The 25838-nt window shown below is 44.7% G+C and overlaps 1 protein-coding gene across 1 annotated transcript in view; it reads right to left on the bottom strand.

Annotated features, from left to right (window-relative positions):
- The window catches only part of Frmd4b (FERM domain containing 4B), a 183911-nt gene that overhangs the window by 23844 nt on the left and 134229 nt on the right, over nt 1-25838 (bottom strand). Inside the window, 4 exon segments of the mRNA XM_032906036.1 lie at nt 12371-12457; nt 14280-14337; nt 16963-17028; nt 18470-18553. Coding sequence (XP_032761927.1) covers nt 12371-12457; nt 14280-14337; nt 16963-17028; nt 18470-18553 — 295 coding nt within the window.

Below are 25838 nucleotides of genomic sequence, written 5' to 3'. Positions count from 1 at the left end.
ACTCAACCGCAGGACAGCAAACCTGCACAATTACTGTAAGCGCAGACCTTCTGCTTAAAGACCTAGACCTCACATTTAAATGGAAAAGCCACTACAGGGGACGTCTCAGAGAAGATCAAAGATAACATTTCAAAGGCTTGCAAAGTGAAAGTAAAAGAGCTTCCCAGGCTGAGGTGAGTCTGAGCTGGGCAGCCTCTCACCTAGCCCAGCCCCCCAAACTGACAGCAAACCGAGCGCCAGGAATTCGGCCAGGGCTGGAGTCCGAGTGAGGGCTGACTCTAGTAGCTTTCTCACGTGAAGAGGCTGCCCGGTATGGTCAGAGCTCCCAACCTCTGTCTGCCTTTGTCCAGCTGCCTTTCTGATGGCGGGACTCAAAGTGATTTTTTTCATTTGGATGGAGAAACAAGCTTGGTTGGAAATGTGTCTTCAAAAGCCAGATCCTTTGGTAAAACTGCATATTGACAGGACTAAGAGTGCCTGGCAGTTTTGTTCAGCCCTTTCACTAAGTTTTGGGTTGATGCAGGCTTTTGAAGGTCTCATCTTGGACCGGGTGGTCCTCTCTTCCAACTTGAGACATTACTAGGATCTGCCTCCACGTTAAAGCGATACCCAGCCTTTCTTAGAACACACTTAGGTGTCTAAGAAGCGTTCGTTGCTCTGCAGCACACAGTCAGCCAACACAGTTCCCAGAGAACAGAAGCTTTCCACAAGTGTGGGTGCACAGAAAGATGGGCTGAGCTGTAGGCTTGTAAGGGCCATCGTAGGGCCAGTGTTCAGACTGAACCTTGGACCCCAAACAGCACAACCGTCTAGCATGCACCAGCTGTCTGCAACTGCCCCGATCGCCAGTTTTAAAGAATCAGTAAACACATAAAGCTACATACCAATGTCCTATGGTTTCTGTGGAGTTGACGATGTTGTCATTTCCTTCAATCCAGAAGTTCCCCCAAATGGGGAAGAAACGTGAGAGGAAGCCCCCGGATCCTGCCCGCCTCCCTACCCACGATGGTAGCTCTGGTACCTTCTGAATCGAGTTTCATAAGACACTTAGGTGTAACTTGGTTTCACACACCCGAGCCTCCCACGGTTGACACACCACTGACATCAGCCACTCTGCCGAGGGACACCTCCCAGGCGCACTCTTTCCCGTCAGGGAGAGGGGAGCCAGGTTCTCTCTGGTAGGTTTTCTCAGAGGAGAGTTCTAAAATGGGGCAGCCTGGACTCTCACGGTACTTCCTGGGAGGTTGAGCCGACTTTGAATCCAGGCACGAATTTCACCCAAGGCTGTCTGAGGAAAACCTTTTTTTACTCAGGTCTACTCACTGGCACAGGAACAGGTTCAACAGGAAGAGTCAGAAGGCAGCCGGGCTGTGTTTTCCTTTGCGTCCATTCCCACACACATAAAACCAGGGCTCCACTTGAAACCTGATCTCTGCGAGCCGTCACCTCCCCCCTCTTATCACTCACGAATGGGAAATGCTAGGCTGACTCCATTCAGCCTGCCCAGAGCACAGAGCAAGCTGGCACCGGGCAAGGAGAAACCCTACCTAAAAACCGAAGGGTTTCTAGTTATTTACAGAGAATCGGAAATAATTATGTGGCAACTGGATTTGAAGTTATGGGAGACAGGCAGGGCTTTGTGTGTGTGTGTGTGTGTGTGTGTGTGTGTGTGTGTGTGTGAAGAGCTCCTTCCCCTCCTCTCCCCAGATCTTGAAAGTTTATGCAAAGGGTGCTTTGAGATACAGCCAGAACAATATGAAAGTGGCCTGGGACGGCGAAATAATGTGGACTCTGGGTAGAATGTAGAGGGAGTAAGTGGGCCAGGTAACTTCAGCATGAGAAAAGCTGGGATGGGGTTAAACTGACAGAATTAGTCGCTGTCCACGTGCATGTTTTTTGCTCCGAGTTCTCCTATTTTCTGGAAGTCGGTCCTCAGAATTTACCCTTAAATTCAAATTGAAATATAATTGGAAATTAAAATAATACTTAATTCTCAAAATTATGAGTAAATGGACATAAAATGAATGGAAGTTAACATAAAATGGACGCCAGTCTGTCGGTTCAGAGCCCAGATCTCTGTCATCTGGGGAATCCTTTAGGAATTCCATGTGCCTATCAGTGTGATCCTATCAACGTTTACTACGGTTGCTACAAATACTTTTTATTGTAGCTGCGCCTGACCTAACTGGTGGTTAGATGTAAGATAGTGTTGCTTGATAGGTCTGTTTTTCTTTTCATGAAGTGTGTACCATTGTTCCTTCGTTCTCCCAGTACACTTTTCAAGTGTTTCTGAGAGCTACTTTTCAGGGGGGTGGGGGGGATGAGACTCTGGAGGTGGATGCACCGTTTAAGGGTGCACTAGTGTTTGGGGTCTAGCAGACGACTGACTGTGGGACTGACTATGGACTTCAATCAGGATGTGGGCTCTTCTCTTGTCCCAGTGCATAAGAGCTCCCTCTGGTCAAACTCCTGTGGAGATTTCAGACCAATGAAAAGGGGAAAGGGGAATTGCTTAGGGAGCTATCCAAGGCAACTTGCCTGAGTTGAAACTCTTTCTTAGAGAAGTAGCCTCTGAAACAGATAAGAAGGACTCTTCATCTCCAAGAAATGAAGATGAGGTCAAAAGGGTTCTGAATAGGAGGGGAAGATTCGGGCTTAAAGGGGGGCAGAATGAAAGCAATTTTACACTACAGATTTACTACGTCTTGGACGTAGTTGTCAGGTACAGTGTGTGTCATGTTGTCTGAGTTAAGACAGTGAAGCATTATTCCTGCATGTGTGCACACAAACATACTAAGACAGAAAAAAAAAATTGCCAAGTCAAAATCCCAATCCTGAAGACTTAAAGAGGAAATAGGAAGAAAAGGGGCAGGATTTGCTTCAGTAGCGTTCAGAATGTGGTAAGGACATGTTTTCTAAAGCCGGCTTGAATTAAAGTCCATTGTTCATGTGCACTTAGTAGAAGCCACGCGTTGGAGAATCTGTTGTTTTACTGATGCTGCTGGTTGTAAAAGGGAAGTAGCTGAAGCGTGAAAGAAAGACTACCAACTAAGTCTTCCTGGTGTCTCTCTACTCTAGACCTCTTTGCTATGATTAGTTGTCCCCTTTGGAACCAACAGAAGGAAGCAGACACAGGCTAGCAGGCAATTCCTTGGTTACTTTGATAGCAAAAGTAAAGGAATGGATAAAACATGGAAGGAGGAAATGTCAAAGAGGATATAATCAAGAAAACACAGCAGGAAAACATCAAATCTCAAAATCATTGACCATCCGTCTTCAAACGAGGCAGAATCTAGGCCATCGATGCTGAAGCAGAGAACTATGTGGCAACAAATGCTGTTGAGAAAATGAACTCGTGTAAAATACTGTATTCACAAGACGTTTTCTTCCTGTTCAGACACAAAGGCAGCTGAAGGCTATAGGGAAAAATATGCCCCGTTATCCAAAGAAAGGAGTGTCTTAAATATTTAAGGCATTTTGTCGATATCAATAGTTGATATTCCGTTAGATCCCACCCATGAATAAGCCCTTGAAAAACTAGACAGAATTACCTCAGCCACATCTCCACCTGAACTGGGGCTGGCGAGATGAACCAGCGCTGGCCATTCTTCCAGAGAACCCGAGGAGTTCTGTTCCCAGCACCCAGAGGGCAGCTCACAACTGCAAAACTAGTTCCAGGTGGTTTGACCTCTTTTGACCTCTACAGGCACCAGGCATACATGTGGAACACAGACACACATGCAAGCAAAACTCTCTCACACACAAACGTACGTAAATAAAACCTTCAAAGCGAATCAAAATAGTGTGGTATTTTAAAGGGGTGGGAGTTCTGAGGGACTTTTGGGAACTAGGTCTGATGTATACCCAGTAGATTCTGACACCTTTCTTCTCAATGATGGGCTATTGATGCTGGTGTTGTTAGTCATATAGCCCTGGCTGTCCTGGAAATCACTCCATAGACCAGGCTGGCCTTGACTGCACAGAGATCTACTGGCCTCTGCCACCAAGTGCTGGGATAAAGGCATGTGCTACCAAGCCTGGCTCAACAGTATTTTTTAATACCTCCTGTGGGCAATGCTTTGAGCTGTGAGCAGGTCCCATCCCTCATGGCATTGCACACACAGGACCTCCCTGCCTGGCTAGGCTTACAAGTGGACCCACTACTCAAGAGCTGAACTGATCACCAGGGTGCTTAACTTTGCTAAGCCTCAGTTTCCTCTTCCGTTAAACGGATCAATGACACCTGCCTCCAAAGGTTATCCAAATGCAAGTTTATGTTTATAGGGTACTAGGTTGGCCCCGAGCCTGACTTGGAATATCCATCAGTGAGTGGTTGAGCTAATGCTCTGTGAAGGGCTTGCTGAACACTCGGCTAATTGTTACTAAATGGACAACAGCCACTTAAGAGCAGAAACAGAACTAGCGATAGCTATCTGGCTCCACAGCTGTCTTTCCACAGAGGAAACAGCTCAGTTATTCTGTTGACATAGCTGTGTCATCAGGCCTCCAGTTCTCAATTCCTATGACCACACTGGGCTGGGAGTGTGGCTCTCTTTGGGTGGTTTCCCGATGCATCCTGGGAAGGGTCTCATGGGTGGTTTCCTGATATAACCGATAGGAAGGAAATCTGTTCCTCTATCCCGTACCTGACAGTCACAGAGAAATAGAGAAACAGAGGGGTGGGGCAGCAAGCTCCTTTCTGTCTGCAGTAGCCAGGAAAAGGGAATGTACCCTGACAAGCAGAGGAATGCTGGACAATCCGCTGCGTGGGGCAGGGTTTTGCTTGAGGATTCTAAGACCCCTTCTTCCCTCGGGGGGAACACTTTGGACAGAAAGGACCTGGTTTTCTTTAACATACTGACAAACTGCCACTAAACAACACCCAGGTCTGACAGTAAGGTGGGGTAGGAAAAGCTATCGCAAGGAGTTGGGACTTTCCTTTGCTCTTGGATTGTAGGTTAATCATTTAACTACAAATTCAAATGGAAATGACTAAATTCAGATAGTCACAGCCACGGCACATCGAACAGTGAGTCACTCGGCGGAGGGTGACTCCCCCATCCCCCACGATGGGAAGCAAAACAAACCAGGTATCACTAATTTATTCTAAAGGTTATATCTGGTGAGTAAAGATATTGCTAATGTCTTCTGGGGTACCAAAACTTAGGTGCAACTGACTCTTCCTGACAGGCAGTCATGGACGCACGTCTTAAGCCGAATCCTATCCAGGAGAAAACAAAGACTCACAGGAACGCCACTGCGCTGGCCAAGACACCCAGGCAGCAGGGATGGATCTGCGATTCACATGCAGCCACAGTCAGGATCCGAAACTCCAGCATAGCATCAGAGCACATTGCTTCTTTCTTTTTAGTCACGGAGGTGGGGGGAAGAAAGATCTAACATTTGTTGTATTTCTTTTATAGGAAGAGGAGGAGAGAAGGACTGGAGAGAGTAATATTCACTTACACCCCAGATTTCAAAGAACAGAGAAGGCAATTGTGGCAGCCATTTGGCGGGGTAGGACCAAGTCCCTGAAATGGGGTTTGATTTCCCAGCCAAGGTTAGTTTTAGACCTATGTTGATCCTCCTGCCTCAGCTTCCCAAGCGCTGGGTTACAGATGTGCCCACGTGACCTGCATATCCCTCAACTCCAGTTACCAGTGGTGTGCAGCTCATGGTAACTGAACTCTTCCCCACCCACACCCCACCTCCAGGCCGGCTGGTGATGGGAGGGGACTTGGCTAGTGATCACATGGGAAGGGAGGATGCTGCCAGGACAGAGGGCAGCCACTGTGCCCTGTACTGTGCTCAGGACGATCCCATACTTCCAAGGAAACACTAATCCAGCCGGGGCTTAGGAATGCTGAGGTGGGAGGCAATGTTTTGTGTTCTTTCTGGGTTCTGAGAGGTGGGATATGTAAATAAAGAGACATTTGCTCTATCATAGTAAGCATCAATTTTGCTTCTTTCACATAGATAATACTTCTAAGGATCAACATGGCTGCTCAGGTACTTTTCTAAATATAAATGCTACCTGTCGCCTGCTAGAGAGACTTAACTATCCCAGACTAAAGAGGTCCTGCATGCCCAACAGTATCAGCTCTAGTAAAAACACTTTTGTAAGAGATCCCAGCAGAACATTCTCAGAGTCTGAAACCTATTTTTCTTCAGGTGTGATTTCATAGCCGTATGTACATAAAATGTCACACCTTGCATGTAATCACTTAAACATGTTGGCTATTTTGCAAATAGGTTTAGATGGAAAAAGTTCTGGGTATTAAAAAATGTGTCATATAAAAGCCAGACATCTAAAAACGACATCATCTCACTGAAGTTTCCCCTGTGGCCAAGTCTCGACCCTCCCAGGGCTGAGAGATAGACTTTCTCCCTGTTAGAACTTGCATGGGGGCACATGGGCTCGTCAGTCAGACAACCAGGTCTGGCATGGTGCTATTCCCAGGTGTCACCACAGATGACCAGGTACTCCCTGTCTCTGTTTATGGTTTATATCTCTGTGTTTGTCTCTGTCTCTCTCCCCGTCCCCACACCCAGGACTCATTGTTTCTCAGTCTGACTTTGTATTTGCTCTGAATCTAAGGATGACTTTGAATTTTTGATTTTCATACCTCTATATCCTGAGCACTGGGTCAAAGGTATACTACACCATGCTTGGTTTATACAGTGCTGGAAATCAAACAAGACCTCATATGTGTTAGGCAAGCACCCTGCCAGTTCTAGGCAAACACCCGAGCTGCAACTCCAACTCTATGTGCCACTTTTCTGTGCGTGTGAACAATTCTACCATTGGTTAAGGCCTAGGTATAGCAAGTAAGAGGGTGGCCAGCTGGTATGAGGTGGTTCCCTCTGTGCAGAGACATTTCCTCTTCTTCAGAGAACACCTGCCATTCCCACGCAAGGGATTCTCTCATTCTTGAAGGTGTGGTCAGTGGTCTCCTTTGAACATTCGCCCTCCCTCCTTCCCACGATCGAAGAACAAACCGCCATGTTCTTTGCAAGCATTCCATCATTCAGGTCTTAGCTTAAATGTCGCTTTTCTCAGGGACACCTTCCCTGAACACAGCAAATGTCCCTCCCCATCCCGTGCCTGTCCTTCCATCTCCACAGAATTGCCAGAGGAAGTTCAGAGTTTGCAATTCTATGTTTGCCTTGTTTCCACCGACCATCTGTCTAGAATATTTTCAGAGAAACAGATTAAGTTAGCAGTCATGATTTTCTCTCTCTCTCTGTCTCTCTCTGTGTGTGTGTGTGTCTCTGTGTGTACAAAAAGAACGTGAGTTATGGCTTTGGCCACAGCCTGTCAGCATGAAGATAATGCTTTCCCAGCATGCCTTGCAATGAGATGGGGACTTCCTGAAGGAGAAAGGGTTCACTCTAGAATGCCTTTTATCTTCTTCAACTATACTCAACTGAATCTTGGAAAGTCCTCATCACAGAATTACAGGCCCTAACTGGGATTAAGCACAGAGGTGGAGGGAGATGTACTTCTATGCAGGAAAATATGGCACATTCACTCCGAACGATTTTCTGTAGCCTGCTTGGATGCCTACAGCACCGTGGGGTAAGAGGGGAGGGAGAATTCTCCGAGCTTCACAGATGAGAAAATGAGGGGGCAGAGAGGTTAAGTGGCAGTTCCAAGTCCTAGCTGGTCAGGGGGAATGCAGAACTGGTTCTCATTTCAAATCCCTGTGATAGGATTGGCGGTCTCCTCCCACTGGCTCTGCAGGTTTAAACAATCAGATTGATTATTGGTGGGGCTGAAGCTTAATTACATACTTTCCCAAACAGGATGGACTGGTCCTCCGGCCACATTTTGTAATCCAGCGTTTCTCTTCCACACCAGACAGTGTGTTGTATTGATGTAGACAGTGCTCTCCTGGGTCTCCTAGCATCAACCCTACTCTGGGTAGAAGGACCTTCTATGTGGTCCATGGCGACAAGCTGGCAGTGAAATGAGCAAGGGGAAGTTGAAACAGTTATGATGTCTGGGATTAGAAAGATAACCAAGCTGCTGCCTTTCAGTAGAGGAGTGAGTGCTATTATAACAGTTGAACAGAAGGACTCTGTGTGTATTGCTTAACACATCCGCCTCCAGGCACGAGGGAATTCCAACAGTTTTTTAAAAATCAGTTAACGGGAAGCCAAGAATGAAGATTTTCACCTCAGGGATCTCTTATCATGCTATGATGTAAAACGATGCTAATCTTGAAAGGCATTTCTTTGGGATGGTCTAGGAGAAATACCTTGAATAGCAGTGCCATATTGGTCCCCCCACCTCTGCTCTCTTACAGGTCCTGTTTTCCCAGAATGAAGTCCTTGCTGTCCAGCCAGAGTTAAGTCATGACATACACACCAATGCCTTACTTGCCCACTGATGGACTGTCTACTTTCTTGTGAAAGACATTCTCTCTCTCTCTCTCTCTCTCTCTCTCTCTCTCTCTCTCTCTCTCTCTCTCAAAATGCTAAACAAGGGGCTGGAGAGATGGCTCAGGGGTTAAGAGCACTGTCTGCTCTTCCAGAGGTCCTGAGTTCAGTTCTCAGCAACCACATGGTGGCTCACAACCATCAGTAACCATCCAATGACCTCTTCTGGTATGTCACTGACAGTGTGCTCATATGCATAAAATAAATAAATAAATCTTTAAAAATGCTAAACAAGCAGTAAAAAAAACCTAAGAAGAGGGGCTGGATCAGTTGATACTTGCCTTGTGTGCATGAACCCTTGGGTTTGAACCTCGGTCTCATATAAACAGGGCATAATAGCTGAAGGCTGAGGAATCAAAAATTCAAGATTTCTTGGCTATACAGCAAGTTCAAGGTCGGTCTGGGATACACGAAAACCTGTCATAAAGTCATTAATATTTTTCTTTTCATTTATAGCAAGCATGTCTTCATGCATTATGGGTAACACAGGGAGAAAGGGTTTACAAGTACGGAATAGGGACTGAAAACAGGGACTTCTAATACACCAGGATTGTTCTGCAGTACCAGGATTGCTCTGCAGTACCAGGATTGCTTTGCTGCAATGCTGGGTTTGCCCCTATCCGTAGAAAAATATTTCACATACTCTCTTTAAATGTTTGCCTCTCTCTCCCCCAAGGAATGATTTGTCCTTATCTGGTGATAGCTGTTTATCAGGCGCAGGACAGAATATAATCTCACTCAGTTCTCACGCCCTCCTCATGCAGCTAGTGGGATTACAGTTGTGCAAGATGAGGAAGACACCTTTAAAGAGGTGAAAACTATACCCAGGATCCCCCAGCAAATAAGGATTGGAGACATGGCTCAGTGGGAGAGCGCTTGCTTAGCCTGCCATGGCAAACACACACACGAATTCATACACAGAACCAAGACCACAGAAAATAGACATCAGAGCTAGGGTGGAGGATGGTCCCTCAACTCTTGGGCTGCAACATGGTGCTTCACTGATGGAAACCACTTGGGCCCCTGCCCAAACCCTGGATTGGCACAAATTTAAAGTAGAATAAATGAAGAATGCTGGCTTGTACCCTGGTAGTAAAACAAACATGGTCCCCAACCTTTAGAGGCAATAATTAACAGACATTATCTAGAAGGGCTCCCTGGCCTTTGTTAACAGGCCTTAAACAACCTCTTTAAGAACCAGCCTTTTGGCATGAGTCTCTGATTCCTGGTATGTCTCTCTCCTGGTTTGCCTTTACATCAACAGGGCAGGCACATGGCCTTTCATTTGTCAACATGACCTTGATTCTTTCCTGGGCATTGGAGAATTTGCTGTAGGCACAGATGCTGAAGCAGGAGTCTTCTTTTGTGTGGGTGCTCTCAACCCTTCAAATTATGCATCCTATTAACACGAGTGCAAGATGGCCAGGAAAGAGCCTTGCAGAACACACTCCTGTCCCCAGCTCAAATCAGTAGGTTACAGAAAGCAAAATCTGCAAACAGATTTTAACGGACGAAAGCAAGATCCGCCATTGGATTTCAACACACAAGAGCAGGGTACAAACCGCAGCCCAGAGTGGGCCCCTGAAATGATAGAGAAGAGGAGGGCAAGGAATCAACGGCGCAAGGAGAGGGCTAACATCCTGTCAGACGCGAGAGGCAGATCTTGAAAATGAAAGAGGAAAACGGCAGACTGATAACAGGAAGTGGCCGCTGACCCTTGTCTAGACTCTGGAATGATCAAGCGGGCCTGATTGTGATCGGTGTGAAGCAATGTGTGCTGTTTCTTTATGAAGCCGTGAATGTACGGCAAGGCTTGTGAGTCAGGAGCGCTAGAGAGGAAATTACGCTTCAGTGTTTGCTGTGAGGATCTGACTCACCATATTATGTGGGGAGAAGAATCTGATGGCTTGTTTTTGTTTCTTTATGCACTGTAAACACAGATTTATTAAGGAAAGGGGAGAAAGAGCTCAGAGTGGAAGGAAGTGCTGATACTGCCTTTTTTTCATTACTAAGAAACATTTCCATGTTGCGAGAATTTCATACTTTTCGAGGCCACGCTAGTCGATTCTACGTTGACTCGTGAATTGACGTAAGCTCTATCTTGCACACAAGTGTAGTAAGACCGAACAAGACTCGTGTGTTCTTTACTAAAAAGGTAAAATTCAGGACGGACTAATGAACAAACACACAGTACCACAGGTGAGCTATGCCTTAAGAAACCATGACAGGCGATAGCTTGGCTGGGGCTCCTTATTATGCTCGGTACCCTAAGTCCACTGCCCCACCCGTGGTGGAAACTGTAAGGTCCATCAAAAGAAAATTGGTAGTTAGTGAGGTGTGGTGGTTCAGACCTGTAATCTCGAAATTGGGTGGAGGGTGGACAGGAGGATCGTGACAGAGAATCTGTTAAAAAGATTATGTATTTCCACATAATGGAATGCTGGGAAGCTTTAAAAGTGGCAGAAGCTTTAAAAGAAGCAGCGATTGTCTGGCTTTTGCAAGGCCCCGGGTTTGGTCACCAGATTTCCTTATTCCACGGTTGCTCACAGGGCTGACAGAAACTGCCAGCCAGCTGCTGACAGGCACAGGAGGATGTGGTGGTTGAAGGCTGCCTTGCTGCTTTTGTTAATACTTCTCTAATAAGCAGTCCCAAAGCCCGATTCGTCTGACCCAGCAGAGCTGGGTGAGCACGGGAAGGGAAGCCATGCTCTGCACAACGCAACCTTCCGTATTATCTGTGTCAGTGTCACGACCGTGGAGTGGGGACAAAAAAAGCGCTCGGTTTCCAGAACTCGAGGAAGATTGTGAGCACTGCTCGATGCGAGAAGGGGTCTCAGAAGACACAGATCATGGTTAGTTTCCAGGGTTGCTTTATGAAGGGCACAGCAAGAGGCAGGTGGGCATGTGGCACTTTTGACTGTGATGCTGGGTTGTGAGAAGGAAGGTAAGCTAACCATAGTTTGCTATTAAGAGGTCACTGTCTCACTCCTACAGCCCGAGGGGGCGGCAGCAGAGGAAGGAAGAGGAGGAACCTCATCCAGAACAGGGCGGGTAGGTTTCATCTTACTGTACACGAGGAGACCGATGGCCACTGGACGGTGATCTATACAGACTCGTTAAATCATAATAGGTGACAATGTGCACCGTGTGCACTTATCCTTGAGGTGAGAGTAGAGGTTTCATAAACAAGGTGTTTCCCCCCCTAATTTTAATTTGCTTTTTGGAAACAGGATCTCATAGAGCCCACGCTGGCCTCTAACTCAAAACGTAAGTAAGCAGGACTTTACTTCTGATTCTCTATTCCTACCTCTCAAACACCAGGATTACAATGGCATAATGATAAATAGTAACTTATTTAGCTTTGAAAAACCCAAATGCCAGAGATTCTGACCCTTTAGCCCATTAATTTTTTTTTCTCTTCAGAAAGCAGATACATTTGCTATAAAAGAGAGTGAAAACGAAGATAAAAATAGCTGTGGTTGTAGAAAGATTGCTTATAACCATTTCATTGGGAAATAGTCACCACAAAAACTTTGGATTTAAATCAACATGTAGGGGCTGTAAGCCGTACTGCGGTGGGCTTCATCGCCAAACCTTAGTGCACAGTTTAGGTTATCGCCTGGGAACAACACGGCCAGGTGTGGTGGCATGTGCATGGCATCCTAGCCCTCGGGAGGTGGAGGCCGAGAGATCAGTTCGTGTCACACAAGAGCCTGTCTCAATGAATAAATGAAAAGACGGCCCATGGCAGAACTGGGTAGATTGTGCATAAATGTGTCATGTAAAGGGTGACATTTTAACGTGAGTAACCTCTGCACCACAGCTTCACCTAGCAAAGCTCACTACCCGAGAGTGTTCAAGGTGCCACTGAAAGTGACACTGTCGATTCTAGAACATTCCTTAAATGTCTGCAGAGGCTCACACTTACTTTCCGAGGCTTCACCTTGTCTTGTAAATCATACTGGCCGATTCCTTTGTAGCTGATCCCAAGCCACCATGGAAGTCCTTGCTTATCCTAAGAAGGTAGAAAATACATGAGACTCAAGATCTAACTATTAAGTCTTCTAGATGGGAAATGATGTTTTTTACTAATTTCTTTCTATAAGAAGTACCAACAAGCCAATATGAATTTGTGTTGGTAAGCAGAACTAGGCTGAGAAACTTAAACTTGTTAAAATATTTTCTTAGGGTCTCTTCAAATAATAAGCATGCATGCAAAGCCAATAATAGGGGCATTATCATCCAAGAAGTCTTTTGGATTATCATCCAAAGCATTACTGTTTTGATTAAATCGTTGGAGAGAATAAAAAAATTGAATTCAACCAAGAATTAATTCAGCCCAAAGTTAGTTATGGTTTTTACAAAAGACCTTTGTTCTCTCAGCTAAGTCACCATCTCTAAAGGCTGGGAACTTTCCAAGGGAAAAAAAAACAGGAGAGAAACAGAGGTGCCCAGCCCCAGTGCTCAGAGCTCAATTAACAATGAACAGAGGAGAAGTAAGAATACCTTTTGGGGAATTGGACAACTCCATACCGGCATGAATGACCAGTCTGAGATACGTGTGAAGAGCAGATATATATGATATTGTATTATAGATATAGTATGTGTTTCTAAGTTTGTTTATTGGGCTTTATTTTTCCAATGAAAAGAATGTATTGACAGAGGGAAACATTTAGGGTTCGGAATGTGCACAGCAGAATCAGTGAGAATTAAGATTAAATTTGGACACATTTTCAGCACAGGCAATATGAAAGTGTGCATTATCTGATTTCCCTACGTCTGCAATGGTAAAGATGTCAACATTGCCATGACATCGAAAGTCACTGGAGAGCTTATCAGTTTTGAGATTATGCTTCTTTCAAACAGAACTCCCTTTATCTACGCTGCATCCTTTACCATGACAACATTTCTTAGCTTCTTCCCATGACAACATTTCTTAGTCAGCTTCTTCCTGTTTATCAGCACAGGAAGACAAAGCACACTGATGAGGGCGTGATAATGCCACATTTGCAAAACCTTTAGCATATCCTATGGATGTTTGCATAAACATTGAAGGCTGGTGTGACTGTCACACAGAGGAGTGAGCAAGTGAAGACCAGGAGCATTCACGGGGCAAATAATGGAAAACAAAAATCACTTAGGGCTAATACGGGGCAAATAACGGAAAACAAAAATCACTAAGGGCTAATACGAGGATGACCTAGAGCTGCAGGTGGACTCAGTGGTATAGTATGGACTTAGCATGCCACAGGTCCCAGGTTTGATACCCAGCATGCAAGGGGAGCAGGGAGGAAGGGAGACAGGCAGGGAGGGAGAGATGGATGGATGGATGGATGGATGGATGGATAGATAGATAGGAATATGAGCTAAGAAAGAATACATCTGGGAAAGCACCTGAATGTAGCATTTTGCCAAAATGCTATGCTTTATAATCTGTTATAAACAGTAATAGACTTAAAACATTTAAGAAAACAATTCTATTTAAAATGATGAAATTTTGGGGCTGGAGGGATGTCTCAGTAGTCAAAAGCACGGGTTGGTCTTCCAAAGGACCAGAGTTCAGTTTCCAGCACCTACATGGTGGGTTTCAACCATCCGTTACTCTTGAGTTCCTGAGAATCTGATGCCTTCTTCTGGCTTCTGTGTGCACTGAATGCATGCAGAACACAGACATTTATGCAGACAAACACACACATATAAATACGATAAATAAATATTTAAAAAATTAAAACACTGCAAATTCTAGTCAGAGTTCACACACACATTTAGATGCTGTTCTGTGACTTGCACTGCTTGGTGGGCATGGTGGGAAAGTCTGGAATATAAGAAGTGCTTACCTTCACTGCATAGTAATGGACTCCATAGGTTGGTAGGGCTTCTACTATTTTCATATACCTAAAGAAATGAACATGTTGTTAAGTTCATCAAAACAGTAAGAGGGTCCTTTGGGAAAAACTGATTTCAGGAAACACAATTTGCTTCTGCTTCCCTCCTTTAACTGCGACTAAGCCCCTGGATTCAAGGAATCGTAGAGTAGTGAACCATTGTAGGGAGTAATGTGGTTTGTACCTTATGCAATGGTCAGGGGCTTGCTAACAAAACACAGCAAACATTTCTACAACTCACAGATAGATCACATTAACACTGCAAACTTTAAATCTATTTATTGGTGTTCCCCCACCCCCACCCCCTCTCTGAGAACCTCGCTCTGTAGACCAGGCCAACCTATGATTAGAATGCTGGGATAAAAGTCCTGTGTGGCCTGCTATTCCTAGCCTATTCGTGTAAGTCATGCATGTGGTATTTTGTATGCACATACATCTGCACACCAAAAGAGCTCATCAGAATCTACATGACAATTATGAAAGTCTGGGAGCATCTATATGAGTGCTGGGAATCGAATCGTACTCAGGACCGCTGGAAGAGCAGTCAGTTCTTCTAACTGTTGAGTAATCTCCCCAACCCCACATTACAAATATTTTTTAAGGCAAATACTTAATATGCAAACAGTAAGGATCAACTTTTGAGCTAGGTATGGTGGCAAATGTCATTGCTTCTGTTTTCGTTCATGAAGATACTATGTACCTTTAAAGAATGGACTGAACTGTGCAAGAGTTCTCTATCCCTCTAGGAAATGAAATCCCTATTTAACTTGAGAGGACTTTTCCCCCTCAAGATAAAATAATGTTTTTATTCATTATTTGAAACTTTAATACAATATATTTTTATCATGCCCATTCCAATTAGAAAGGTTTTTAAATGGCATCTTGAAGATTAATCTCTTTGGACACCGTAATCACTAACTTGGTAATTTCTTAGGTAACTGCCCTACATGTGAATGAATATAAAGGGTGAAGTGAACGTGCCAGCATCAAGCTGTGATACAAGTGCACAAGCTCAGAGCAGGGATTTGAACCCCGCACACAAGCATTAACCAAGGTAAACAGTTAGTGTTTGTAACCATGTGACAAGGACCAGGAGATGTCAACAGGCTTCTTTCAGGTAAGGACCCTGCCTAACGTGCACACCAGCCTGACTAAAATCTTTCAGGGAAGTTATCTTTCTATCCTTGTTCCATCCCTGGCACTCTCCTCTTTCCCCCAGCCCAGGAAACAGGTACAATGAATGGAAGTGTCAAGGGTTCAACCTTAGAACTGCCGGGTTCCACCAGCTGCCCTAACATTACAGTGTGTCCTGAAAATGAGACTGGTGAAGAAGTGAGAGTGTGAAGAAGACTGTGTCCTCACCAGGGGACAGGCAACCCGAGTCCCTGTCTCACTTCTCACATGACCTATGCAGCTCACAACAGTTCGTACTCTTTCCCATAAAGTTACAGCCCTCAGGAGTTCCTACTGTCCAGCTACCGGAACAGTCATGAAGTATAACAGATTGGTTTTCAGAATTTTCAATAACTTAGAATATCAAGTGAAGAGTTCTTAATAAATCAATGGTACCTCTATATAGTCAGAGTATAGCAGACAATGGGTATAGTGGCACTTAGAGTCCCAGCATCTGGGAAGTAGGTAAAACCTGGATTTCAAAGCTATCCTTAGCTACTTAGTGAGTTCAGGGTCAGTCTGTGTACATGATATCTATCTATCTATCTATCTATCTATCTATCTATCTATCTATCTATCTATCATCTATATATCTGTATTGTATAGTTTTATGCCAGTTTCACATAAGCAAAAGACATCTGAGAGAAGGGGGAACCTCAATTAAGAAAATACATCTATAAGATCAGGCTGTAAGCAATCCTATAGTGCATTTTCTTAATGATTTCATGGAGGAGGGTCCAGCCCATTGTGAGTGGTGCTAAGCCTGGGCTAGCAATCCTGGGTTCCATAGGAAAGAAGGTTGTGTAGGCCATGGAAAACAAGTTACTAAGCAGCACTCCGCCATGGTTTCTGCATCACATCCTGCATTCAGGCTCCTGCCCTGCTTGAGTTCCTGTTCTGACTTCCTTTGGTGATGAACACTGATGTGGATGTATAAGCTGAATAAACCCTTTCCTCCCTAAGTTCTTTTGGTCACTGTGTTTTGCCATAGCAGTAGAAACCCTAAGATATCATCCATCTATCCATCCATCCATCCATCCATCCATCCATCCATCCATCCACCCATCTATGTATGTATGTATGTATGTACGTACGTATGTATGTATGTATCCACCCACCCACCCACCTACCTCTAATTAATGACTATGGTCTGTTGGCAGTAAGAGGAAACAGAACTCCAACAGTCAAGAGTATAGGGAGTTCCATCCAAAGTAGAGTCACGAACTGAATTTCCATCTCTCAGAATATGTTGGAAGGTTTGGCACCACCATTCCTGAACTCAAAGATAAGTAACCTTACCTGTGCCCAGAATCATCCTCACCATTTCCTAGGTGGCTAATACTTCCTTCTCTGTTACCTGACCTACACTGGGAAGCATCTGAACTGGTAACACCCACTTACGGAATGACCAAGTTGTTTTCTTTAAGACTATATTTAGACAAGAAAAAAAAATGATACTTACTGGACCACAGCTTGACCCCGAGTGAGACCTTTGATTTTCAAATAATGCTCAATCACTCTGTCCTCACTGCAAAACAGGGAAACGAGCATGGTGACCATGTGTCTTTCTGACATTTCTACGTTCTCGGGCAGGCGCTGGAAACCTGAGAGGAACTTCCTCACTTGGAAGGCAAAGCGGCATCGTCTGCTGTTTCTGTAGAACCTCACTCCTTAACTCAGTAGGTGACTACTTCCACTATGACCTTTAACTTTTACATAAATATACGATTTGTATTCATATTTTAGAATGTTGTTGACTAGGAAAGGAAACAAGTTGACATTCTTGAATGGAAAACTAATATTCTAGATCCATCACAATAGATACAAAGTTACAAATATTAAATACTAGTTGGAGATCATTGTTGAGGCAATTTTGAGCCTAAGACCTATTCTCTGGTTGTTGATTTAAAAAGAGATGTAGCTCCCTTGGTAGAGTGCTTTCCTAGCATGCACAGGGCCCTGTGCGTGAGCCTTGATATGATGTAATCCGGGCATAGTGGCCCATGCCTGTAACCCAACACTTGGGAGACGGAGGCAGAGAAGCCAGAGTTCAAGGTCACCCCAAGTTACCGAGAGGGATGAGACGTTTTTGTTCTTATTGAAGGAAAACACAAGTGTTGTGAGAGAATGACACGTGCTTTGAGTCTGAATACCAGCTGAAATATTCTTATCGCCATTTCGGACACTGTGTTGTAGAAACAACTTTGATCGTATCCTGTAAGAGGAGAGACTTGGAAACTTCAGCCTTTCGTCAGACCCTACTTTACCCTACACTTCAGCTAGCTTTTCAGTCACACCCTGGTACAACAGTGACAATACAGGTATCACTCTGAGATCGGTCATCTTCCATCCCATCCCACCCCACCTCACCTCCAGCCTCCCACCCCACCTCACCTCACCCCAGTCTCCCACCCCACCTCAACCCCAGCCTCCCACCCCACCCCACCTCACCCCTAGCCTCATACCCCACCCCAACTTATCCCCAGCCTCATACCCCACCACAACTTATCCCCAGCCTCCCACCCCACCCCACCCCAATTTTTTCCACATGAGAGAGGTTTGTTGTGGGGGAAGGAGACAAAAGGGGGCAAAAGAGACAAAGGGGGAAAAGAGAGAGAAGAAGGGAACCCACATTTTAAAGAAACTTTCATTTAACAGTAATTTGTTCAGAAGTTCCCAGGGTCTGAGTGCGGTGTAGGCTCTGTATATAATTTCAGTGTGTATTGGGAAATTGTATTCCAGCTTTCATTTGTAAAGCTATCAAAATGGGAAGTTTTATCATCCTTATTTCATAATTTTTGTGTGCGTGAGCAAAAGAAGGCCATTTTCACGGTTTGGAAACCATGGAGACTATGCTTACAAAGAGTACATGTAATTTGAATGGAAAAAAAGTGATTCTCTTTCATCTCCGGCTAGTACTCAGTGCTCAGAGGAGGCCCGGGTCTCAGCCCGGGGCTGTCTTGGCTTACCAGTACGCAAGCGACGGATGTTCCTGAAGAGTTTTGGTTGGGAAGACTGGCAGTGTCTTCAAGTCTTTCCTGGCATTCTCATCGCTGGGAAGAAACACAGGGTATTACTATCAGAGTGTCACCTCAAGCTTTGCGAATAATCTGGGTGGGTATTGTAGGACCTTGGTCCCTGTTATTCACTAGAGACCACCCTCCAATGAGACAACTGCATCATATACTTCGAAGTCTCCAATACTTTCTGTGAGCATCAATTTCATTATGCAAGATAGATGGGACTGGACATGTTTTCATATTTACTTTTACACAGCATCTTCGTACTCTACTATACATATTTCCTTGTTCTGATAGTGTCACCCTAATCACCTCCAGGAACTCCTAACATTCGGTGTGTTAGAATACCGGTCACCACAGAACCACTCACAGACCGTCTACAAGTTCTTCAATATAGACATCCCACAATAAAAAGGTTTACATAGACATTGCTGGCACTCCTGTCCCTGTCATCCTCTGAAGTACAATAGACCCACACAACCGGCTTTGGAAAGTTAATCTCTGTAGAAATCTCTGAAATATAAGAGGAAGGGAGAACACTTTTTAATAAACCCAAGGGTACCCTCACATCATCCACAGTGAACTACAATGTACTTGTATAGTGTTTGAACATTCTATAATTATAAAACTAGTAGTTATAAAATCTTATAAGTGTTTATAATTTATAAAATTATGAAAACACTATATAAAATAGGCAAATTCTAGTGGTCACCAGAAAGGCGTGGTCTTTGTGGAGAACACATAAAATGAGCTAGTGAGAGCTGGTTCTCCACAGAGTCATATTAACTCTCCCTCTCCCCAACGGTCACGTCTTCCTCTCTTCCTATTGACTAAACTTTGTTGAAAGGCTAAGGACGAGGCACTAAGCGGTGCATTTGGGGGCATTATTGTCCTCGTGTTGGGCTGGGTGCCAATTTTCTCATGCAAGAGTTATCGTTATTCTCCATGTTTTTCTGGCAACACTGTGAGGTTGAGAGATACTGGCTCTGTTGCTAACTGTTCATGGCTATTATGTAGAGGAGAAACACATTTGAAGTCAGTCTGCTCGGCTCCTAAGGCCCGGTTCTTAACCACTGTGCTCTAACCCTGACTCCTAGCTGTCCTCCCAAGGCTCCACCTACGATGACCTTAGAATGCTGAGTGTTCTCAACTCTGCAAAGGCCCAATCCCTTACACCTTGTGATGGCGAACTTGGCTTGTCAACTTGAGGGCATTTAGAAACACCATGGAAACACACATCTCGGGGGTGCATATCAGGTCATTTCCAGGAAGGTTTAAATGAGGAGCAAAAGCCCACTTTGAATGTGGGTGGCACCATCCCATGGGCTGAGGCCATGGACTGATAAAGTGGGAAAGCCAGCTGACAACCATCATTCACCTCCTTTTATTCACTGACTATGGACACGTTGCAACTAGCTGCCCTATGCTCCTGCTATCGTGAATTCACTGCCATGCCTTCCCCGCCGTGATGGACTGTACCCTCAAACTGTGAGCCAAAATAGACGGATCCTTTCTTAAGTTACTTTTTGCCTGGTATTTGGTCACAGCAATGAAATTAGTAACTAATACATACCCTTCCCCAGATGCAAAGGAAAACACTGGCAAGTTTTAAAACTTACCATTTGGGCATTTTTTTTTTTTTATTAACTTGAGTATTTCTTACATACATTTCGAGTGTTATTCCCTTTCCCGGTTTCCGGGCAAACATCCCTCTCCCCCCCTTCCTTATGGGTGTTCCCCTCCCAACCCTCCCCCCATTGCCGCCCTCTCCCCAACAGTCTAGTTCACTGGGGGTTCAGTCTTAGCAGGACCCAGGGCTTCCCCTTCCACTGGTGCTCTTACTAGGATATTCATTGCTACCTATGAGGTCAGAGTCCAGGGTCAGTCCATGTATAGTCTTTAGGTAGTGGCTTAGTCCCTGAAAGCTCTGGTTGCTTGGCATTGTTGTACATATGGGGTCTCGAGCCCCTTCAAGCTCTTCCAGTTCTTTCTCTGATTCCTTCAACGGGGTTCCTGTTCTCAAATCAGTGGTTTGCTGCTGGCATACGCCTCTGTGTTTGCTGTATTCTGGCTGTGTCTCTCGGGAGAGATCTACATCCGGCTCCTATCGGCCTGCACTTCTTTGCTTCATCCATCTTGTCTAATTGGATGGCTGTATATGCATGGGCCACATGTGGGGCAGGCTCTGAATGGGTGTTCCTTCTGTGTCTGTTTTAATCTTTGCCTCTCTATTCCCTGCATTTGGGCATTTTTTTAACATTAACTTCCTCTATTGGTATCTTTTTCTGTGGCTGTGATATAACACCATGACCAAAGCAACCTACAGATGGAAAGGTTTACTTTGAGCTCACAGTTCCAGAGACATGAGTCCATCACCACGATGGCAGGAAAGCATGGTAGGAAGCTCCAGATGTGGCAGTTGAAACAGAAGCAGAGTGCTCACATCTGGAACTGAATGCCAGAAGCAGGGAGCTAACTGAAGATGGCAAAGGCCTTTTGAATCTCAGTGCTCTCCCCCAGGGACATGCTTCCTCTAGCAAGGCCACATCTTCTAAGACTCTTCTAATAGCCACCAACTGGAAACCCAATATTCAAATGCCTGGACTATGGGGCACATCTCATTAAAACCACCACACTTCCCATACTACTGAAGCACACAGACCTCCTTGTAGAGGACCATACATTGAATCCAGGGTGAATTTCCTTCCACACTATTCATCTAGACCTCATAGACCAAGTGTGCATCTATATGATGGCAGGGATCCAAAAGAAAAAGAAAAGAGGAAAAACAACAAGGAACTGGGGACCAAAGCATGGCCCCCATCTGTGTGGCACACGCCTACCATCCTGTATTAGACGTTGCTCACTCTTATTACCTAGTTGAAAAAGCTTCTCCTTGGGCCTGCAGAGATGGATCAGTGGTCAAGAAAGCCGGCTGCTCTTCCAGAGAACCTGGGTTAAGTTCTTAGCACTCACAAAGCAGCTCACAATTGTCTATAACTCCAGTTCCAGGGGATCAAACACCCTCACACAGACATCCATGCAGATGAAACACCAGCGCACATAAAATTAAAAATGATTATATGGGGAAAAAAGAAGGGAAGCTGCTCCTTCGTTTTCTGGTTTTATCTATTCTAGAGATTTCTACAGAGATGAACTTTCCAAAGATGGTTGAGTTGGCCAATTGCATTTTGGGGGATGGTAGGGAAATAACAGAAGAACGACAGCAATATCTATGCAGATGATTTTATTGCCAGATGTTCGTGCTGAAGAACTTGAAGTGGGCTCCATGTGTTTTCCTAAGAGGAGGGTTGGGGGTCTACCTAAAAGGTGAAAGACTCAGCTCTCTTAATCACTACAGGAAACGCAAAGTCTCTTGCCTCCTGTTCTCACATCAGAACAACTCTCTCTACACACTTGGAATCTGAGCAGTAGCACTTAGTCAAACTGACAATCTTGGGAAACTGGTTTGTGCTTCCAAAAAGATCAAAATACACTACAGTTTATTTTATTCATATTAAAGGTCAGCTGTCAACTCTTAGGACTATTATTTATTTTCTTAATTATTTCATGCTCTGTTCTTCAACTCCCACGCCTCTATTCTCTTCTGTTGATTTTTGAGACCAGGGTTTAGATATATAGCCCAGGCTGGCCTCAAATTCATTATCCTCCAGCCTCTGACTCTCTAGTACCAGGCAGAAGCCACCACACCAGGCTAGGACAGAGTGTTTTGCAGTTACACCAACAAACCATGTATGCTTCTATATTTCAGATGTAGGTGAACCACAAGGCATGTCTCAAGAACCCAGGTCAGCACCTAGAATCGCTTTGTTTTACAGTTAATTTTGTGGCAATGAGACTTCAATAGGCTGGGAAGTCGTCATTTCTCATAAATTTACACTTGTGACGTGTAACATGCATGCCTAACATGAAAACTTCCATATGATGTACTTACTGACTTTTAAGTTATAAAAACAAATAGCATTGGAGAGATGGCTGGCTGGTTAAGAGCACTTGCTCTTATAACAGACTTGGGTTCAACTGGCAGCACCCACATGGAGGGAGTGGGTTAACCATCCATAATTCTAGTTTCGGGTAATCTGAGACCCTTTCCTGAATTCTGAAAGCAGTAGGCACTGTACACATGTGATACCACACACACACACACACACACACACACACACACACACACACACACACACACACGCAGGCTAAGCACTCATACACATAAAGTAAATAAGAAATAACCTCAAATGTTATAAAAATGCATTCAAGACAAAGGAGAAAATACTGGTGGAGGAAGAAAGGGAGGCATTGTACCCACTATTCTATCCAATAAGCTCACAGATGAGAGTAAGCACTAATGGATACTTATAGTTCTGACTGGCAGAGCTTTGGTCCTGTGTCCCACCCAGAGGCAAGCACCTGAAACGCTGAGCTTATCAGTGCTCAGCATGGCTGCCAAGTGAAGCACCGTCTGTGTCTCGCACCTAAACAGAGAACTAGCTATGTGTCTCAGATGATAAGTACTGTCTGCTAGAATTTTCATACACGAATTTTGGCCTCGGAGATGTCATTCTGCCAAGATCTCCTTCAAGAATGATTTCTATTCTAGACAGCCAGAGCCTCTCCCAGTCATAAAATGTGATGTTTCTGCTATCTTCCTTCGTTGTAAAATGTGGCGTTGTCTAGAAATGCTGCTGGCTGAATAAATCCATAAATCTCTAAAGGTCAGTCATGAGCCATCATGCTAAACAATGGATATTCACTCGTTAAGAGCATTCTTCTACACTAATTAATCACTGGGGGCGGGGGGGGGACTAATACAGACACATTAATAGGAAAGCAGCGTGGTGATTATTTCAAGGAGTCCCAGCTAGTTTAAAGAGAAGCCAGCAGGAGCTGGAGAGATGGTTCATCCATTAAGATATACACTGCTCTTACAGAGGACCTGAGTTGGGTCCCAGCCTCCAACTTGGGTGATTCACAACCACCTGCATGGGATCCAATACACAATTCTCAACTCTACAAACACCAGCACTCACATGTGCATAGCCCACCCAGACACACAGATAAGCACATAAGTAAAAACAGGACGACTTTTTAAAGGAGAGGAGCGACAATGAGATGATCATATGCAGAGGCTTTATACCCATGGACTCAACCAACTACGAATTGAAACTATGCAAAACTGAGCCTGTGCCAAACACAGGCTCGTTTCTTCTGGTCATTACGGTATAAACAGTACAGTAGCCATTGACCCACATAGCATTTTCATTGTGGTAAGCATAATTCATGGACAGGTGATTCAAAGTAAACGGGAATGGTGTGGGTTACGGGCAAATGCTAGAGGACTTTATCCAAGGGACTTGAACGTCTGTGGGTTTTAGCAGAAAGGGAAGGGAGATCTTAGAACCAGTTCTTCCTGGACACCAGTACACTACTCTGCTTCAGTAGCAAAGCAGAGATGGATCATGGGGGTGGAGGGTGGAGGTGTGCAAGGCGGTGATTTGATTTATATGGCGCTGTAAAGGAGCATACAAAACACTGTGTGTTTGTTAGGACCTGTAGACCTGTACAACGCTTGTCTGTGTGGACTTGTATCACAAACGTACCACACATCTGCAAGATATTACTATTAGGATCTGTAGTGGGCGGGAAGGAGACTAGCTAGAGAGGAAGTCTGCACTCACTGCTCAATTTTCTTTTAAGTTTAAAACTCTAAAAAAATAGAAGAACAAAAAGAAAAAAGGGGTCTCCTTTAGGTAAGTGGTTTCCTTCCTTCCTTCCTTCCCCTCCCAATCCCCCACTTTCCAAGACAGGGTTTCTCTGTGTAGCCCTGGCTGTCCCGCAACTTGCTCTGTAGACCAGACCAGGCTGGCCTTGAATTTAGAGCTCCACTTGCCTCTGCCTCCTGAGAGCTGGAATTAAAGGTGAGCTCATCACACCTGACTGTTTTTCAGTTTGGGGCAATTTTGCTCCTCAGGAGACAAATGCATTGACGCCTTCTTCATAGTCACAGTTAAGGAAGGAGCTGCTATTGGTATGTTTTGGATAGAGGGTAGAATACTGTTCTACAGGGCACAGTACAGCTCCCGACTGCAAAAAACTGTCTGACTCCATTGTTTATAGAGCCAAGTTTAAGAAACCCTGAATTAGAGCGTTATGAAAAAAAAAAATCTGAGGTTGCTGGGCGCAAAGGGGTAGAGTACCTGCCTCGTGTGTGCGTGGTTTGGGGTTCACTAGAATACAACTCCTCTCCCAACAATGTGGGCTTGTGGCACCTGCCTTTAATCTGAGCACTTGGGACCTAGTGGCAGGAGGATCCGGAGTGTGCTACAGAGTGAGTTCAAGGCCAGCCTGGGCTACAAAAGATGCTGCCTCAAAACAGGATGAAATGAAACAAAAAAGAAATTAAAAAAAAATGTAGCAAACAGGAAGAGAAGGAGGAAGAGGAGGAGGAAATAGAGGAGGAAGAGGAAGAGAAGAAGGAAGTGGAGGAGGAAGAAAAGGATGAGGAAGAGGAGGAAGAAGGAGGGAGAAGAGGAGGAAGCAGGGGGATGCCACTACAGATTTTATGGTCTGTAATCCTGCCATTAGGAGGCTGAAACTGAGGAGGCTCCCAAGTTTGAGGCCAGCCTAAGTTACATAGCATTTCCAGGCCGGGCCAGCCTAGGCTACACAATAAGACCTGGTCTTTAAAAAGAACAAATCAGGTTTTGGGGATTTGGCTCAGTGGTAGAGCGCTTGCCTAGGAAGTGCAAGGTCCTGGGTTCGATCCCCAGCCCCAAAAAAGGAAAAAAAAAAAAAAAAAAAAAAAAAAAAAAAAAAAACAAATCATAGGAAAGAAAAAGAATTCAGAACTCTATCCTACTCTTTTTTTTTGAAGCCTGACTTTTACACACAATGGCTTTATTTTCTCAAAGATGCTTAAAACATGCTGGGCTGGGGAAATAGCTCAATTGGTAAATGCTTGCTGCACAAACAGGAGAACCTGTGTTCGATCCCCAGAACCACATGATAAAGCTGGGCACAGTGGTACATGGCCACAATCCCAGTGCTGGGAAGGTGGAGATAATCAGATCACTGGTGCTCTCTGGCCATCCAACCTTGCCTCTTTTGTGTCTCAAAACAAGGTGGATAGTTCTTGTGGAGTGATATTGAGGGTGACCTCTGGCCTATACGTGAACGTTCACACCTGGGCAAGCACATGCATACACACAAAACACATTAACTTACACTTGACAGAATTACCTGAGACCACTAAAGTTGTGACATTTATTAAATAATATTTTTGTTGGTGCCAATCACACAGCTG

This window comes from Rattus rattus, chromosome 6 (genome assembly GCF_011064425.1).
Source record: "Rattus rattus isolate New Zealand chromosome 6, Rrattus_CSIRO_v1, whole genome shotgun sequence".
NCBI lineage: Eukaryota > Metazoa > Chordata > Mammalia > Rodentia > Muridae > Rattus > Rattus rattus.
The sequence above is the reverse complement of the archived record's forward strand: the minus strand, read 5'-3'. Positions and strand labels throughout refer to the sequence as shown.